Genomic DNA, 18,235 nt, shown 5'->3' on the forward strand with positions numbered 1-18,235 from the left:
GAGTCGGTTAGGATTATATTCGCTGGAGTTCAGAAGAGAGAGGGGGATCGCATGGAAACCTGTAAAATTCTAACAGAACTTGACAGGGTAGATGCAGGAAGGATGTTCCCGAACCAGGGGTCATAGTCTAAGGATACGGGGTAAACCTTTCAGGACTGAGATGAGGAGACATTTCTTCACCCAGAGAGTGGTGAACCTGTGGAATTCGCTACCACAGAAAGCAGGTGAGGCCAAAACATTGTATGTTTTCAAGAAGGAGTTAGATATAGCTCTTGGGTCTAAAGGGATCAAAGGGTATGGGGCGAAAGCAGGAACAGGTTACTGAGTTGGCTGATCAGCCATGATCATAATGAATGGCGGAGCAGGCTCGAAGGGCCGAATGGCCTACTCCTGTTCCTATTTTCTATGTTTTCTACGTTTCTATGTTTGGGGGTCTATATACAACCCCCACTAACATTTTTTGACCCTTAGTGTTTCTCAGCTCTACCCATACAGATTCCACATCATCAGAGCTAATATCCTTCCTCACTATTGCATTAATTTCCTCTTTAACCAGCAATCCAACTCCACTGCCTTTTAATTTTTGTCTGTGCTTCCTAAATACTGAATACCCCTGGATGTTCATTTCCCATCCCTGGTCACCCTGCAGCCATTTCTCTGTAATCCTGACTACATCATACCCATTTACATCTATTGGCGCGATTAATTCATCCACTTTATTGGGAATGCTATACGCATTAAGGCACAAAGTCTTAAGGCTTGTCTTTTTAACATTATACCTGTCCCCTTCCCACTATTTTTCACTGTGGCCCTGTTTGATTTTGGTCCTTGATTTCTCTGCCTATCACTTTTCTTATTCCCCTTACTGTCTTTTGTTCTTGTCCTTGATCTCCCCTCCACTGACTCCTTGCAAAGGTTCCCATCCCCCTGCTATTTTAGTTTAAACCCTCCCAACCGCTCTAGCAAATACTCCTTACTTATTTTATTTTTTATTTTTATTTCGAGATACAGCACTGAAACAAGCCCTTCGGCCCACTGAGTCTGTGCCGACCAACAACCACCCATTTATACTAATCCTACATTAACCCCATATTCCCCACATCCCCACCATTCTCCTACCACCTACCTACACTAGGGGCAATTTATAATGGCCAATTTAGCTATCAACCTGCAAGTCTTTGGCTGTGGGAGGAAACCAGAGCACCCAGCGGAAACCCACGCGGTCACAGGGAGAACTTGCAAACTCCCGGTCAGTCCCGATCCTGCCCAGGTGTAACCCATCCAGTTTGTATTGGTCCCACCTCCCCCAGAACCAGTCCCAATGTCCCAGGAATCTGAAACCCTCCCCCTCACACCATCTCTTCAGCCACGCATTCATCCGATATATCCTGCTATTTCTACTCTGACTAGCACGTGGCACTGGTAGTAATCCTGAGATCACTACCTTTGAGGTCCTACTTTTCAACTTACTTCCTAACTCCATATATTCTGCTTTTAGGACCTCATCCTTTTTTTTACCTATGTCGTTTGTACCAATGTGTACCACGACCACTGGCTGTTCACCCTCCCCCTTCAGAATGTCCTGTAACCGCTCTGAGACATCCTTGACCCTAGCACCAGGGAGGCAACATAACATCCGGGAGTCTCTTTTGCGGCCACAGAAATGCCTATCTATTCCCCTTCCAATTGAATCCCCTATAACTATTGCATCCCACACTCTTTACTCCTCCGCTGTGCAGCAGAGCCAACTGTGGTGCAATGGGGCATAAGCGTTGGCAATATAGCCCCCTGAATTTCCCTGGGTTAAAAGAGAAGTACATGTGAAATGAAGACAGAAAATGCTGAAAATACTCAGCCCATCTGGCTGTTACTGTGGAGAGAGAAACAAAGTTAACATTTCAGGTGTGTGTCCTTCTATTTGAAGTAAATATGAATGCTAGCCTGTGACTTTCATTGACAGATATGCACAAGGACAGAATCAGTCTATGCTCTTGGGCCTGGGCAACTTGACCAACACCTATTGGGTATTGAATTTTGTGTGGCCCCATGAGGCTGGGTCGGAGACAGGCGGGGGGCATAGAGTACCGTAACGGGTGGCAGGGGTGTGGTGGGCGGAGGGCCCATTGCCTCCCTGTTGCCCAGTGATCTTCCTGGGGGCGGGATAGGCCAATGATGGCCTTCCTGCCCAGAGACCTATTGAGGCCCTTAGGTGGCCCATCTTTAAAGGGACGGGGCTCCCACCTCCTGAAACTTTGATTTAAAAAGACCGCCGGATCGCTCTGGGGTTGGGGGAGGGGGCATGAAAATGCAGAGGCGGGGTTTCCCCCGTCTTTTCGGCCTGGCCCTTGGAGCCCCGCCTCCTACACAACATCCAGCCTATTGTTGGGGCTCAAACATCAAAAATGGCAACATGTCTGAGGTACTGGAGGGCTGGCTGCCTGTGCCTTTTGAACTTCAACACAGCCACCTCAAATTATGCATGACATGGACGGAGTATTGGAACTGGGGCAGTTTGCTTAGGGTAAGGAGGGCAAATATCGGTGTCATCCCCCCCAATATATGAAAGATGTCTGTGTCCTATTATTGCTTCTAAATAGCTGCCCAGGAGTTGTAGGCCAGTTGGAGCAAGTGTGCTTTCCCCCACCTTGCTCCTCCAAGCTACCCTGGCTGTGATCCAACAACTGATGTCCAACCACCCCCCTGCTCCCCCCAGGTAGTTCAACCCTTGATGACTGATTCATCCCCGACCTCCCACCCATGTCCGATTCACCTCCACTCCGATCCCCTGCTGCTTACCCACTTGACAACCAGACTGTGGCCAGGAAACTGATTCAAAAAAGCTATATCAAGTGCTTCCATTAAATTCATCACTTCATGTGGAAAATGCTTTCCAGCTGCAAAATCCCACCACCCCTCCCCCAACCCAACACTTCACCTTCCTCAAAAGCAGAAAATGTTGGAAATGCTCAGCAGGCCTGGTAGTATCTGTGGAGGGAGAAACAGAGTTAACATTTCAGGTCATTGACCTTCCACTGGAACTGAAAGATGATGGAGATGTGAAGCTTTTTGCAAGTGCAGAACTAGGGAAAAGGGAACAAAAGAGGCAAAGATGTGTGAGAGGGTGGAGGGCAGGAGTGATTAAATGCCAAAAGGGATGATGGTGCAAGTCAAAGGGAGGTCATGGGTCAAAGTGTAGAAACCAAAGATGAGCCCAGAAATGGTTACAGCAGAATAGCAGAGAGGGAGGGAAGCAGGGAAAATGTGGCATTGAGATTCTTCTCTTTTCATTTGTGGGAATATTGTTGCAAGGCTGCAGTGTATGGACACCCTCGACTCAGCTAAAGGAATTGGGCTGAGGTGGATTTGGAGGTGTAGGTGGAATTCCCACCTTGCTGGCATGCTGTCCTGAAGAGGAGCATCCAGACCATAAATTAGAAAGATGGACCCCTATTTACATAGTATCACATAGATTTACAGCACAGAAACAGGATCATGCCATTGTTTATGCTCCAAAGGAACCTCCTCCTACTCTTCCTCATCTAACCCCACAAACATATCCTTCTATTCCTTCCTTCCTCATGTGTTTATCTAGCTTCCCCTTAAATATATCTATGCTAGACACTTCAGCTACTCTTTGTGGTAAGGAGTCCCACATTCTACCTATTCTCTGGCTAAAGAAGTTTCCCTCTGAATTCCCTATTGGATTTATTATTGACTATATTATATTTATGGCCCCTAGTTCTGGTCTCCTTTGCAAGTTGAAACATCTTCTCTACGTCTCCCCTATCAAACTCTTTCATAATCTTGAAGAGCTCTATCAGGTCACCCTTTAGCCTTCTCTTTTCTAGGGAAAAGAGCTGCAGCCTATTTAATCTTTCTTGGTCGATATTACCTCTGAGTTCTGGTATCATTGTAGTAAATTGTTTTTGCATCTTCTCCAGTGCCTCCAAGTCCTTTTTATAATATGGAGACCAGGGCTGTTCACAGTACTCCTAATGTGGTCTCAGCAAAGTTCTATACATATTTAACATAACTTTTTTTTTACTACAGACACTTTTTACCATTTTCCTTGTTTTTAGATTTTACAGTAGTCAGTGAGGCACCTGCAGGATAGAGAATGGTGTTAGTTGGACTGGAGAGCTGGTCATTACTTGGCCTCTACTCCTCTTCTATCATGCTAGTTCTTACCAACAGTAAACGGTCTTTAAAGTGGAAAAAGTCTGTCAAAGAGTTAAAAAGTATTCAAAGTGTAGTTGATGCCTGATATAAAATTGGACGAGATATTTGGAAAAAGCATGAAACGAGGTCATCTGGATTTGAAATAAAATTATAATTGCTGGACAAGATATTAAACTGTGATTTCAATAAATCATTATTTGCAGCAAACTTCTGTATATCCTGTTAAGGTCAGATTCTTACACAATGGATTCATTATTTTGGATCTGTTTTAGGAGAGAATTTGGAGCTATCAGTTCAACACTAAGTTCATGATTTCCGAGTTTTGAACTTGTTTAATTTCAATGTACACTGGCACCTCCATTATCTGCCTTTCCAATTATCCACTTTCCCAATCATCTGCCAGAAATTTTGCATGACAAATCCTTTCATGACGACATCTATTGCCGAGCCCGCAAAACCAGTCTCCTCCTGTTTGATATAAATGAGCTCCACAGTGCAAGTTGGATTGCATTCAATTAATGTCATTTTTATTGTGCTTGTCTCCACCCCGTTCCTCGGGCGCATAGTGCTGTACCAGCAGTAAAAGGCCAAAATGTGAGCCCTGAGTATTTGCTAATTACTAGCTAGGAGAGTTTCCCCATTATGGCAGATAAAGGAGGTTCCACTGAGTGTGGCTACCAGTGAGCTCCATCAAATTCCCTCAAATGTTTCTGTCTATCTTTTCAACCATTAGAGTCAAGATCGTGTGGTTATAAGCTTTAGTACAGCCCAAGACTGACAAAATGCCAGATACTTATTGTTCAGTATAACATACAATTTATTTTTTCAAAGAAGTTGATTTTTAATGTTTAGCATCATGGAACTATACATGTTTGCAGCCCAGAAGCAAACAAATCAGAAGCTCTAGGATCTAGAATTCCTTCCCAATCTCTCTCTGCTTCTCTACCTATATCTTCTCCTTTAAGACCCTTTGTAAAACCTACATATGTGACCATCCTGTCCTAATGACTCCTTCTTTGCTTCAGTGTCAATTTTCATCTGATTACACTCCTGTGAAGTCCCTTGGGACATTTTACTGCATTAAAAGCACTATATAAATGCAAGTTGTTATATTCAGTGAACAGACTGCGTTTGGTAAGTGCACGGAAAGTTGGTTTTAACCTTTAAGTTCTTAGAACCATAAATGTTTACAGCCCAGAAGGCAACTATTATGTCATTATGTCTGTGCCAGCTCTTTGCAAGAGCAATGTAAAATTAATGTTACTCCTCCACTCTTTCTCCTTACCTCTGTATCTTCCTCTTGGTTTATGGCCTGTGCCTCTGTGATAAAACAATCCATGCCTCTTTCACAGGCATGTGCTCCAACATACCCAATTTATCAGTATTCACTACCGCTTGGCAAGTCAGGCTCAAAACCAGGAAAATCTCCTCTCTTCTACTGTTTCAGCGATGTAGTTCAATATTATATTGATGCAATCAAATCTTCACATTTTTGCTGGTGTTGTATGAAAAAGGAAACTGGCAACTTGCAGTCATTTTTACTTGAGGACTTCATCCAACGTTTTTCCTGTATTTTTTGATGTAATCATATTGAAATTCTTCCAGTGCAAAATTATAACGCTAAGTTGCCAATCAGATGTTTTTATTAAAATTTATTACTTTATCCACCAGAATTAAGTCCCTTTTTCCACCAAAATGCCACTGTTCCCAAACTGGACAGGAAGTTATCAACAGAAAATGGCAATGTAATGCCATGCAGCACAGAAATCATATCCAGCAGGCAAATTAAAAGTTCTGTTGAAGAGATTTAGGAAATAGCGGGCTATATTTCTGGGTCCAAAAAAAACAAATCTCTGAAAGATAAGGCTGGCAAAGTGTTTAAATGCCACCGAGGATGTTGCAAGCTCATTTGCGATGTGTGATATAGAACCTGGGAGGCCAGTAATTTGCTTTAGGAAAAAAGTCTTCAATTGGAACAGATTGGCCTAATGCCCAGGAAGTTGCTGATAACTGTGATCTGCAGGGCAGTCCTGCAAGCTGTAACATACACTTCTGGACATTTCTCTATGCTGTAGGACACTGAGTAGAAACCCTGGACAATAACATGGGGAATATTATGATGTCTTTGCAGGCTATTTACATAGAATTGAGATGTCTTCAGCCTATTTTGGGTGGGGGTTTCCTGCCAGACCACGGTTTCCTCAGAAAATGTGTAACAAACACAAAGGAGACGGAGACCTAGAAATAAGGGGCATTAAGGCTGAGGAATATTGCAACCCATATAAGATTCACGAGACTCAATGATGTAGAGGATACTTTCATTGAGGTTTCCTCACAAAATTTCAGACAGTTAAGTCTACTGTCTTTAGGTGAAATGAATACATTTACAGAAGTTTCTTTTTTAGAAAATGATTATCTACTTATCATTTAAATACAGGTTAAACTCTAATATATGTACATTTGTAAATTTTGACGTTACAATGAGTTGTTTAGTTGTATTTTTTACTTGTAAGAAAGTAATCTATGCAGGACTTATGCCTGATGTTTTAAATGTAGAAGTTATTTAGTGCCATACACACCAGGTTGGCACCTTCAGGAGAGGAGAGAACTGGGAATGGCGGAGCATGTAACTTCATTAACTTTCAGTTTACAATAGATTTTTTTGCTATGGATATTTTCTATACTACTGAAATAAAATTATTTTGAAATAAAATAATTGAAATAAAATAAAATATTTAAAAATAAAATTACATCCTCTACCTCCTTTCAATGTTACAATTCATTTATACTCAGAAGTAATAGATTTGCCCACAGCCTACCAATATAATTCTCATACGTACAATTTCTGAAATTATCTGCAGCATGTTCATGTTTTATGCTGGTGCTTTGGATTTTACAAGGTTGCAAGTATAAAATATTTTTTTCATCCTTAAATTTTAATGTGCTCCTTTTTAAAAGGTCTGTTTCCTGATTGGCAGATGGGACTGACTGGGTATCTCTGTGGAGAGCCAGCATGGACTCAATAGGTTGAATGGCCTCTTCTGTGCCATAAATGACTCTATGGGCTGAAGTTTACCGGCCCCTCAATGGCGCGGTTCATGGCTCGGGGCCGGTCAAACTCTACAGGGAGAGGCCTGTCTCAACCCACAGCGTCGAGAAGGGCCCGCCGCATATTACCAGTGGTGGAGAGATCTCAATGCAGACCCCTGCTGCCCGGCGGCGGGTCCTTCATCTCCATATGCAGATTGCCAATAACTGTATGCAAAATAACTTACCTGCCATACTGCACTTACATTATAAAGGCAGTTTGCAGACAGTTCTAATTTCCTTCTTTTTAACATTCCAGCATCATGGATCGGGAGGTTGCATTGATGTCAGAAATGGATAAAGTCAAAAAGGAAGCCAGTAAGTAATAGAGTTTTATTTTTCAGAGCTCATTAAAAGAAGCTTGTAAAATCTGCTTAAAGACTCCGTTTTTCCTGTGCATCTATCATTAGATGCTCAATTCTAAGCATTCAAAAAAAAAGACTTCCAGAACCTCAGGATAACTCAAAGCACTTTACAGCCAATGAAATACTATTGCAATGTTAGAAATAAACACTACTGACATGTAACTGTTGTCATTTGCGATTTGACATCAGCTGTATGTCCTTAACAGGTTCAGTAGTCAAGTGTTCTTCTGAGTGGTCGTTGAACTATTTCAATACGCTATCCATGCACTATCTGTGATGGCAATATTCTGTGTATGAAATCTTTCCTATTCATGTTGATGAAATTCATATCCAAATTTTTCAATACTTTGACATCGAGTACAGGAGCAGGGATGTCTTGCTGCAATTATACAGGGCCTTGGTGAGGCCACACCTCGAATATTGTGTGCAGTTTTGGTCTCCTTATCTGAGGAAGGATGTTCTTGCTATAGAGGGAGTTTACCAGACTGATTTCTGGGATGGCGGGACTGACTTATGAGGAGAGATTGAGTCGGTTAGGATTATATTCACTGGAGTTCAGAAGAGTGAGGGGGGATCTCATAGAAACCTATAAAATTCTAACAGGACTTGACAGGGTAGATGCAGGAAGGATGTTCCTGAACCAGGGGTCATAGTCTAAGGATACGGGGTAAATCATTCAGGACTGAGATGAGGAGAAATTTCTTCACCCAGAGAGTGGTGAACCTGTGGAATTCGCTACCACAGAAAGCAGTTGAGGCCAAAACATTGTATGTTTTCAAAAAGGAGTTAGATATAGCTCTTGGATTTAAAGGGATCAAAGGGTATGGGGCGAAAGCGGGAAGAGGTTACTGAGTTGGCTGATCATCCATGATCATAATGAATGGTGGAGCAGGCTCGAAGGGTCGAATGGCCTACTCCTGCTCCTATTTTCTATGTTTCTATGTTTCTATGTTTCTTATCGGACATTAAAATATTTGGCCAGTCTTGTATTTGGGGAACACAAAAGATGATGGACTGGATGCAAGTTAAAAAGAGAAACTGAGAAGATCCCACTCCATGTCCAATTAGCATGCACTTACAAGACTGGAGTTCACAAGCAACGATTCAAAATACTGTGGATGCTGGAAATCTGAAATACAAAGAGAAAATGCTGGAAAACACTCAACAGATCAGGTAGCATCTGTGGAGAGAACAACAGAGTTAATGTTTCGAGTTGATGATGTTTCATCAGAAATTTTTAATCGATTAGAAACCTTTCATCAGGAAGATGGGATGTAGTTCAAAGTCTTCCTTTTAATCAACAGGTTCTATTAAGTAAACACCAATTTCTTTTTTAAATATATTGCACCCTGGAGGTGAACATGAACTAATGTAATTAAACTCATTTGTGACAAAAGCTTTGTATTCTGTACGATGTAAACAGCTTCCTCCCTCTCTAAGCATTGAGTTTCCACAAACTGCCATTGATGCATGGTAATATCACATGCTACCTCTCTTTCTCTTCTTTCTTTCTGTGCACCACCCCTTTATGGAAAAAAAGATCAGAACAGCTCCAAGATTTGACACAAATAAATGTTATCTGTTACTTTTGTTTAAAATGTCCATCTGTGCTAAAATCAATTGCAGCATGAGCTAAGAACAATGCCAATAAACCATCTCCAATCTAAACTGTCTCCAGACACTGAGAAGTGCTGAAAGAGCATGTACAGGCCATTAATTTATTCCCTTGTAACTAACTTTTCCCATTAATAGGATGTATACTCAGTGATGTGTACTCTATACACTATGCATTATCTTTTGATACTTTACAAAAGGGGAGTATTAACCTTTCATTTATTTGCACTGTTATATCAGCCCAATCGGGGTAGGATCGGCTAAGCGTAAATGAGGTACAGCCTAAACGACTTGCGTTTGTGGTTTCCATGTTTTTTTTAGCACTTATTTAAGAGCCAACTTGCCTGAATCAGGCCCCCCCCCACCCCCCCACTCCCCACCACAATACAGGCCATGACCCCAGGTCAACAATGGAAGATTCCACAGATGGCATTGGTTCAGGAAGGCTCTCCAAATTGCATTCATTTTCATAGGCACACAGGTACTTTTTTAAATCTTTTCATATCAAGAAATATTAATTTACTAAAAAGCTGTCTGGTGAAACTATTAAATGGTTCAGTATAGATTTTAAAGGAATTTTCACTCTAATATCAGTGGCTCAAAATTACAAGAGACCATTGTCAAGGACAAAATTAATTCTCACACGGGTTTACAAGGGAAAGCCAACACGCATATGTGAAAAGCAAATTATGTCTGACTAACCTGATTGAGCTCCTTGATAAAGGAACAGAGAGGGCTGATGGAGGTAATGCAGTAGATTTTGTAGATATGGATTCTCAAACGGTATTGGATAAAGTACCTCATAACAGACTTATTTGGAAAATAGAAGCACATGGTATCAAAGGGACGGTGGTAACTTGGGTAAGTAATTAATTAAGGAATAGGAGGCAGAAAGTAGTGGTGAACAGATGTTTTTCTGACTGGAGAGAAGTATGCAATGGGGTTCCCTAGCACCATTGTTTTTCTCATTATATGTAACTGACTTGGACTTGGGTGCAAAACTTGGCAATGTAGTAAATAGCGAGTATGATCATAGCAAACTTTAGGAGGACATAGACAGACTGGTGAAATGGGCAGACACATGGCAGATCCAGTTTAATGTGGATAAGTGTGAAGTGATGCACTTTGGCAGAAACAACATGGACAGACAGCATAATATATCTGGTACTATTTTGAGGTAGGTGCAAGAACCGGGGGACCTGCGGGTGCTTATTGACAAATCTCGATAAGGTGGTTAGAAAGCATATGGGATGCTTGTAAATAGGGGCATTGAATAAAAAACAAGCAAATCATGCTAAACCTTTATGAATTTCAGGTTCGGTGTCAGCTGGAATATTGTGTACAATGCAGGGCAGCACACTTTAAGCAAGATGTCACAGCCCTGGAGAGGGCATAGAGAAGATTTACCAGGATGATAACAGGAATGAGAGAGTTTAGTTATGTGGAGAGTTTGGAGAACCTGGAATTGTTCTCCCTAAAGCAGACAAGGTTAAGGGGAGACCTAATAGAGGTATTCAAAAATTATGAGGGGTTTTGATACAGCAAGAAGAGAGAAACTATTTTGTCTGACAAGTGGGTTGGTAACCAGAGGTCATAGATTTCAAATAATTGGTAAAATAACTAGAGGGGAAAGGAGGATAAATTTCTTTGCACAGAGCTTTGTTAAGATCTGGAACTACCAAAAGGGTAGTGGAATCCATAGGAACTTCTAAAAGCCAACTGGACTTGCAGTTGATGGCCAATTTGTAGGGTTATGGGGAAAAAGCTGGAGTGTAGGTCAAAATTGGATACTTCTTTCCAAGAGCTGGCACAGGCATGATAGGCCTAATGGCCTCCTGCAGTGCTGTAAAATTCTGTGATTCTGGTGGCAGTGTCTTGTTGATTATTTTGTAGGTGGAGGACTTGACACATCTATTAAAAATACTTATTTTTAGTGATGAACCCTTTTTCAGCTGTATTAATAAAACTAGACCAGGTTACCACTCTTAGATACATCAAGGAATATTTTTAATGGAAAGAAAAATAAACAATTTATTTAGAGATACAGCACTGAAACAGGCCCTTCGGGTCTGTGCCAACCAACAACCAGCCATTTATACTAACCCTACAGAAATCCCATATTCCCTACCACCTATCTACACTAGGGGCAATTTACCTATCACCTGCAAGTTTTTGGCTGTGGGAGGAAACCAGAACACCCGGCGAAAACCCACACGGTCACAGGGAGAACTTGCAAACTCTGCACAGGCAGTACCCAGAATCGAACCCAGGTCCCTGGAGCTGTGAGGCTAACCACTGCACCACTGTGATTGCATTCCATTATACTGTCCTATTATGCCATTTCATGGAAAATTTTATGTTTGTATTATGCAAATGAGCTTTAGCAGAAACTAGAAACCCTAACCAGTGCAATTCCAAGCCCAATTTCCTGATTGCACCCAAAATTAAAACTCTACCCCATTACTTTTATGGAAATATATCAGGTATATGTTCATCTGGTGTGCGAGAACCAGGAGGCCCAAGACTGGCCCAAAATTGACCCTTGGGCCTTATTACTATTCTTGGTGTGAACTGTCATTCCTCCACAGGTAGCTCACCCTTTTGAGGTAAGCATCCTGACGGTAATTCCGGGACGGAGCTTGTGCAGGGGCAATGGGGGCATGATTGCTATACTGTAGAGACAGGGAACATTCCTGCTCTTCCTGGCTCCACAGCAATTAGTTTTTTGTATTTAAAAAAAACATTTACTTTTTAATAGTGGTCGCCTTGTGAATCCAGAATGGAGGTGGACAGGCTCCTGCTCCACTCTCTGAAAGCGAACGGGCTAAAACAGGCACCAGGCCCCATCAGGAAAAGCTGAAAAATCTGAATATCGAGTTGGACGTCTTTCAGGTGTCCTTTGGTAGCAACATATGGTCCCTGAAATTGACCCTTGCTGTGCCGTAAAATGGATGTAACATGGTGCAGTTCCATCCCCTTTATGTTTTCTGTGTCACTTGGAATCTATGCATAACATGATGCATCAGAAATTTTGAGAGAGAAGGGTTACTATATCAACATGACGTTAAACTACAAAGGCTGCAGTGCAGGAATGGATTAACTGAGACATTTTGTACCTCAGCACTTTTACACTCACTGGCTTGTCAAGTGTCTTAAAGAGTTGCTTATTTAGGGCAGATGAATCCCTCTTTCATTAGTTTTGATTTTTTAACGAAATGGACCAATAATCATTCCAGCTGCTTGATTTGGTGCTGCTGCAGAAGCACACTGGCGCCACCATGCTGTGTTCTTAGTTGACCTGACTCAATTTTTACAGTTCTCTGGCACCACTGCCCACATTTTTCTCAGCCTTCCATGTCTTCTGGCACTAAATTTTATTTTCTTTAAATTGATTTTGCACAAACCTTATTAACTGCATCTGTCTCATGCGTCCAGTTCGGTTCAATCTCCTCTGTTTGAACACAAAATGTTGTGTTTTTAAAGAATATTATTAGTAGTTCAAATGCATACAAAGGTGTTCTGTTCCATTATATAGCGAGGTGTTACGTAAAAGAAGACTAGGTAACTCAAATCTGCTACTTAAGATCAGCATCATATTTCATTATAACATAGCACATTCAAATCTCCCGATGTCCTACCTTTATATGGGTGTTGTGCCCTCTGAAAAGAAAAGAAAGGCTTGCATTTTTGTAGTATTTTTCAAAGCCACTGGATGTGCTTTACAGCCACTATTGTTATGCAGGAAACATGGGAACTAATTTACATACAGCAAACGCCACAAACAATAATGTGATAATGATTAGAAAATCTGTTTTTGTGATGTTGATTGAGGGATAAATATTGGTCAGGACATCAGGGATAACTCTCCTGCTGCTCTCCAAAATAATGCAAAGGGATCTTTTACATCCACTTGAGAGGGCAGACAGGGCTTCAGTTTAACATTGCATCCAAAAGACAGCACACTACTCCCCTGGCGTATCAGCATTGTTTTTTGTGTTCCGATCCTGGAGTGGAACTTGAACCCACAAACTTCTGAATCAGAGGTAAGAGAGCTACCAACTGAGACATGATAGTCTTTTTTATAAATACTGCACTTACAGGAAGTGTGGAAACTCAGATTGTACTTAGCATTAGGATCACACTTGCACTTTGTTCATTCAATCAAAGGACAATGCTTCATCCTTTAACTCTCTTGAAGAACATTAATCCTGGACAAATTTTTGGGAAAATATATTCAGGCAGATCTGGTTATTTAAACTGCAGGTCTATGAATAGACTCCCAACAGAACACACAAAGTCATGCACAACTGTTATTGTGCCAGCTGTATTGAGGCGAGTTTAAACATGTGTTTGATTAAGATAACTTTCAATGCAAGTTTGCTTTGAGCTTTTTGAATTTACCTCCATCTTTGATTTCCTTCCTCCTAGCAAAACCTTCTCAGTCTCCCATACTGGTCATTCTCCTTGCGACAGCCCCCATCTACACTCCCTCAGATACAAGGCATTGCAGATGTCCATCCATCACTAAATCCAATTCAATGATGCTGTGCTTTATTGGACATTTACTGTTTAGTGCAGGAGCCAACCACTACTCTAGAATTATCTGAAGGGCATAAATAAGCCCAGGATCCTTTCTTTACAACTAACAGTTTTCTTAAATCCACCTGCCTGCCCCCTCCATCCTCACTTCTTATAAAAACAAGTGTGAGGAACTCCTGAATTTTTTTAGTCACCAAGTTAAAGACCATTTAATCAGTTGCCTCTGTTGTTTCAACTCTTCCCACCCCAAGTTGTCCCAGTTCTCATCCTACTCTAGCCCTGTGTCCTTGTCCCTCTTTAGTTTCTCCCCCATCTTCCTTCATGCCCTCTCCAAAGTCATCTCAGACGCAGATTCATCTATTTTTCCTTGACCCATTCTTACTTATCACCAGACCAATCAGCTTCCCTTCTCGCCCCTATGCTAGTTGATGTTGTAAATGGTTCAGTCTCCGTGGATACTGCTCCTATACCTTTCAAAAATGCAGTTAGAATCCCTTCCTCAAAAAACCCACTCTTGACCACTCTACCCTCACTAAGTCTCTTGAATGTACTGCCTCCCTCCCAGCAACATCGGTTCTACAACTCTTTGTTTGAATCCCTCTGTTTCTCCATTTGAATCCCTCGAGTCAATTTTTGCCTCCCCCAAAGCACCAAAACAGCCCTAAACAAAGTCAGGTGTTACGACCAGGTGAGAAAGGTGTCTAGGGGTCCCTCTCAGCCTTCACCTGGTCTTACTGTAACAGGGTTTAATTTTAAACACACCATGTTTTAGCTCCCCCTTGGTGAATCCTTATTCACCGCTTTCCAATTATAAGGTAAAGAAATGAGCACAAACAGGCTTTCTTAGGTTTAAAGAAGAACAATTGAAATTTATTAAAACTTAAACTCTAATTCGGTTGATGCCTACGGATACACGAGGAGCCCACGCTAGCATGCATAAGCAATAAACACATGGAAATAGAGACAGAAAAGAGCAGAAGAAAAATAAAGTGGAAAAGTTTGAGGCAAACACTGAAGAGGGTTTTTGTTACTGTGTTTCTAGCTCACTGTAGTCCTTGCTTGTAGGTAGATCTTGCTTTTCGTTGGGGCCCAGTATTCTTCTTAAACCTTGTTCACTGTAGGAGACTTTTCTGTCTTGGGGTTCATATGTCTTCAATGGATTCCGAAACTGGTGAGAAAGAAATGGGAGCTGACAGGAAAGATCTTCTCAGTCCAAGAGCAAAACTGCCTTCTGCCAGTTCAAACAGTGTCTCTACAATTTAAAACTCCCCATGTTGGCCAGCAGGGTAGTCACATGACTGGTGTAACCAATTCTGGCTTTGTGTATTGGGTGGGTCAGGGAATGGTCCTTTGTTTAAAAGCCTGTCTGTTAGTATTCAAAAATGTCTTTCCAGCCAGGCTTGGCAACCCCTTGTCATAGGCCTTCTCTTCTTCCCAGCAACAATTTGAAATTTAATGTCCATGTGGTGAAATTACATTGCCTCATTCTTGGCAGGTGTGGGTCTGCATGACACAGGAAAGACATTCTGTATATTTGTGACCATGGTGCATTATCCCTCCCTATCCTCCTTAACCTTTCTGCACCTTTGATACAGCCAACCACACCATCTCTCTCCAATGCCTCTCTATCACCCTTCCAAGGTTCCACCCTCTTCCTCAATCACCTGCTGCCCCATGATAATATCATCCACAGACATGGGGTCAACTTGTATTCACTGATGAGACACGGCTCTACTCAACATCACCTCTCTTGAGCTCTGCACTTGTGCTCTCAGACTGCTTGTCCAGCATCCAATATTAGAGAAGCCGTAACTTTATTTAGCTAAATAATAAAGCAAAAAATAAAAACTTGCATTTACATAAGACCATTCACAATATCAGGACATTTTTAAAATGTTGTGCCTTCTCAGTATTGTGATATCAATTGTTTTGATATTTGATATTGATCAGTTGAATATATGGGGGGAATTTTATGCTCTCCCCCGCATCTGGTTTGGAGGCGGCAGAGCATATAATCGGGTGGGACGGTGGTGGGGGGTGGGAGCCCCGCTATCTTCCCGCCTCCAACCAAAGCTCTGTCTCCATGCACAGCCCCATGCTGGGAAGAACACTAGTGCAAGTGTGTCATACATATGCTGGACACAACCCCACTGGCCAGATCATGAAGTCAAACAGCTGTTCTAGCTGATTTGATGCATGTTTTAAAGCTTGAATCGTGCAGGTCCACTGAACGCATGCAACTTACAAAAGCATACGTGTTCAGCTAAAGGTGGGACCCGCAAAAGTGCTATTTAAAGAGCCAGCCAACCAACTTGCAGGTAAGGTGATTTTGACTAACTTTTGCCATTGCCAAGTTTGTGCAAGTACTCTGGAGTGTTTTTGGAGGTGTTTTAATGAGTTCCTGTATTTACCAGAGAGTGTTGCTGCATCCTCGCAGGGAGGGCTGTGGATTTGGTGACCTGTTCACACAAAGACAACAACAGGAATGGGGGCAGCAGTGGCAATGCCTCTGGATCTGAAGCATGACAGGGAGATGGAGCAGAGGCAGTGGAGAGGGGAAGTTCTGGGCAGAGGAGGGGGGAAGGAGAAGGAACAAGAGGAGACAGGGAGGAGGTATCCAGGACACCTTCGCCCCAGACAGACTGTCAGTGAACACTTACTCAGGCTTCAGTTCCCTTATGATGGCATCCCTTCACCACCATTGTTCCACGATACCTCACTTTCCCATCCATCTGCATGAATCCATCATAGCATCATCTTGGCCAAAATCCTGTAGTAAAAGACAACAACAAAAACCTTGCCACAATATCTTTATCAAACAACACATACAATTATAAAAGCAAGAATGGACTGTTCACCCTTGTGCATTCTCTTAGTGCTTGGCTTGTGGGTACCCTTGCCTGTCCTGGTGCTCCTATGCAGTACTGTCCCAGTGGCTGCATCATGGCTGATGGAAAACTGCTGACTTTCACTGGGGGAGACTGCAAATTGCTTTGCAGGGCGACCTCAGCAGTTTAGCCTTGAGGGCCTACTTTCAGACTGTACCACCTCAGCATGGGCAGCAGCCATCTGGGCTGGTAGCCTCTCAGAGCAGAGGGTGGTGGGGGTGCATTGAGCAGTGCAAGAGGTTTATGGTGTTGTGATAGGAGATGTCACATGAAGATACATTCTCTGACCTTGATCATCCATGAGTGGTCATTGAGTTTTTGCAGCATGGCTGCTAGCTCCTTGGGGCTAAACTCCAGGCATTGATCTCCTTAGCCAATTCCCTTGGAGGATAATCCTTGAGGACCTCCTGGTCCCCCATGGAAACATGATGTCTCTCCTCCTGTTGCCCTGCACCATTAAGGCCTCCAACACTGCATCCGCAAAACTAGGAGCCCTGTCTCTACCATGGTGCTCCATTTGTCTAGCTCCTACTTACAGTCAGTGTCAATATAGGCACTCAACAGCTGCTACCATCCACTGAGTGCAAACCTCCCCTTTAAGAGGGGCAGGCTACCGCATGCTATTAGCACACGCTACTGGGTCTTCTGCTGAGTGCTCAGCCAACCAGCAGTGAGGGCCTCGCTCTGCCCAACACTACAATCATTTAAATAAGGAGGCAGCACAGTTTGCATGCTACCTGCCGCAATGGGAATGGGTACAGGCAGATCACAAAACGCAATCTCCACACCCGAAAACAGGTACAAGATGATGACAGGCTGCGATAAGACAAGAAACAACTGTTCCCATTAACTGATGGTATAAGGACTATGGGACACAGGTTGAAGGTTTTGGACAAGCGATGCAGGTGCAATGCGAGGAAGAACTTTTTTATGCAGTGAGTGGTAATGACTGAGACGCCACTGCCCACGAGGCCGGTGGAAGCGAGGCAATCAATGATTTCAAAAGAAAATTAGATGGGCACTTAAAGGAAATAAACTACGGGGAAAATGAGGAGGGGAGTGGGACAGACTGGATTGCTCAACAGAGAGCTGGCATGGGCTCGATGGGCCAAATGGCTGCCTTCTATGCTGTAAATTACTCTATGGCCCCTCCTATACTGTGAATATACATAGTGACTGCTGGAGACTGAATCCATCATCATGTCTGGATCAACCTTGAAGAAATCACTAGAAACGTTCATGGCCCCATTCAATGTTAATGGCTACCTTTTTCAACCAGTTGGACTAACAATGACCTTTATTTTCCCACTGCTCGGAGTGGCGGCGGGTGACAAAACTGGCGGCCCGCAAGCATGGGCCGCACACTGCCATGTTGCCGCGATCTAGTGCGCAGCGACTCATTATAATACCCAACCCCTTTTCCATCCCAAAAGCACTAAGTGCAGAGTTGACCCCTTTCACTGCCCCATCGCCAACTGACCTAAGTGCAGAATTCAACCCTTCTCCTCCCCCCCCACCTCAACCACTTCACTACAAATGCAGAGCTCCCCCTCTTCCCCACCT

The 18,235-nt window shown here is 42.7% G+C and overlaps 1 protein-coding gene across 3 annotated transcripts in view; it reads left to right on the forward strand.

The window, feature by feature from the left end:
• LOC137372175 (SPATS2-like protein) overlaps positions 1–18,235 on the forward strand; it is a 210,019-nt gene that overhangs the window by 141,226 nt on the left and 50,558 nt on the right. For all 3 annotated transcript variants that reach the window (XM_068035723.1, XM_068035724.1, XM_068035722.1), the window contains exon 8: positions 7,526–7,584. In XM_068035723.1, the coding sequence (XP_067891824.1) occupies positions 7,526–7,584 (59 nt within the window). The remainder of the gene's footprint in view (positions 1–7,525; positions 7,585–18,235) is intronic.

This window comes from Heterodontus francisci, chromosome 7 (genome assembly GCF_036365525.1).
Source record: "Heterodontus francisci isolate sHetFra1 chromosome 7, sHetFra1.hap1, whole genome shotgun sequence".
Lineage (NCBI taxonomy): Eukaryota > Metazoa > Chordata > Chondrichthyes > Heterodontiformes > Heterodontidae > Heterodontus > Heterodontus francisci.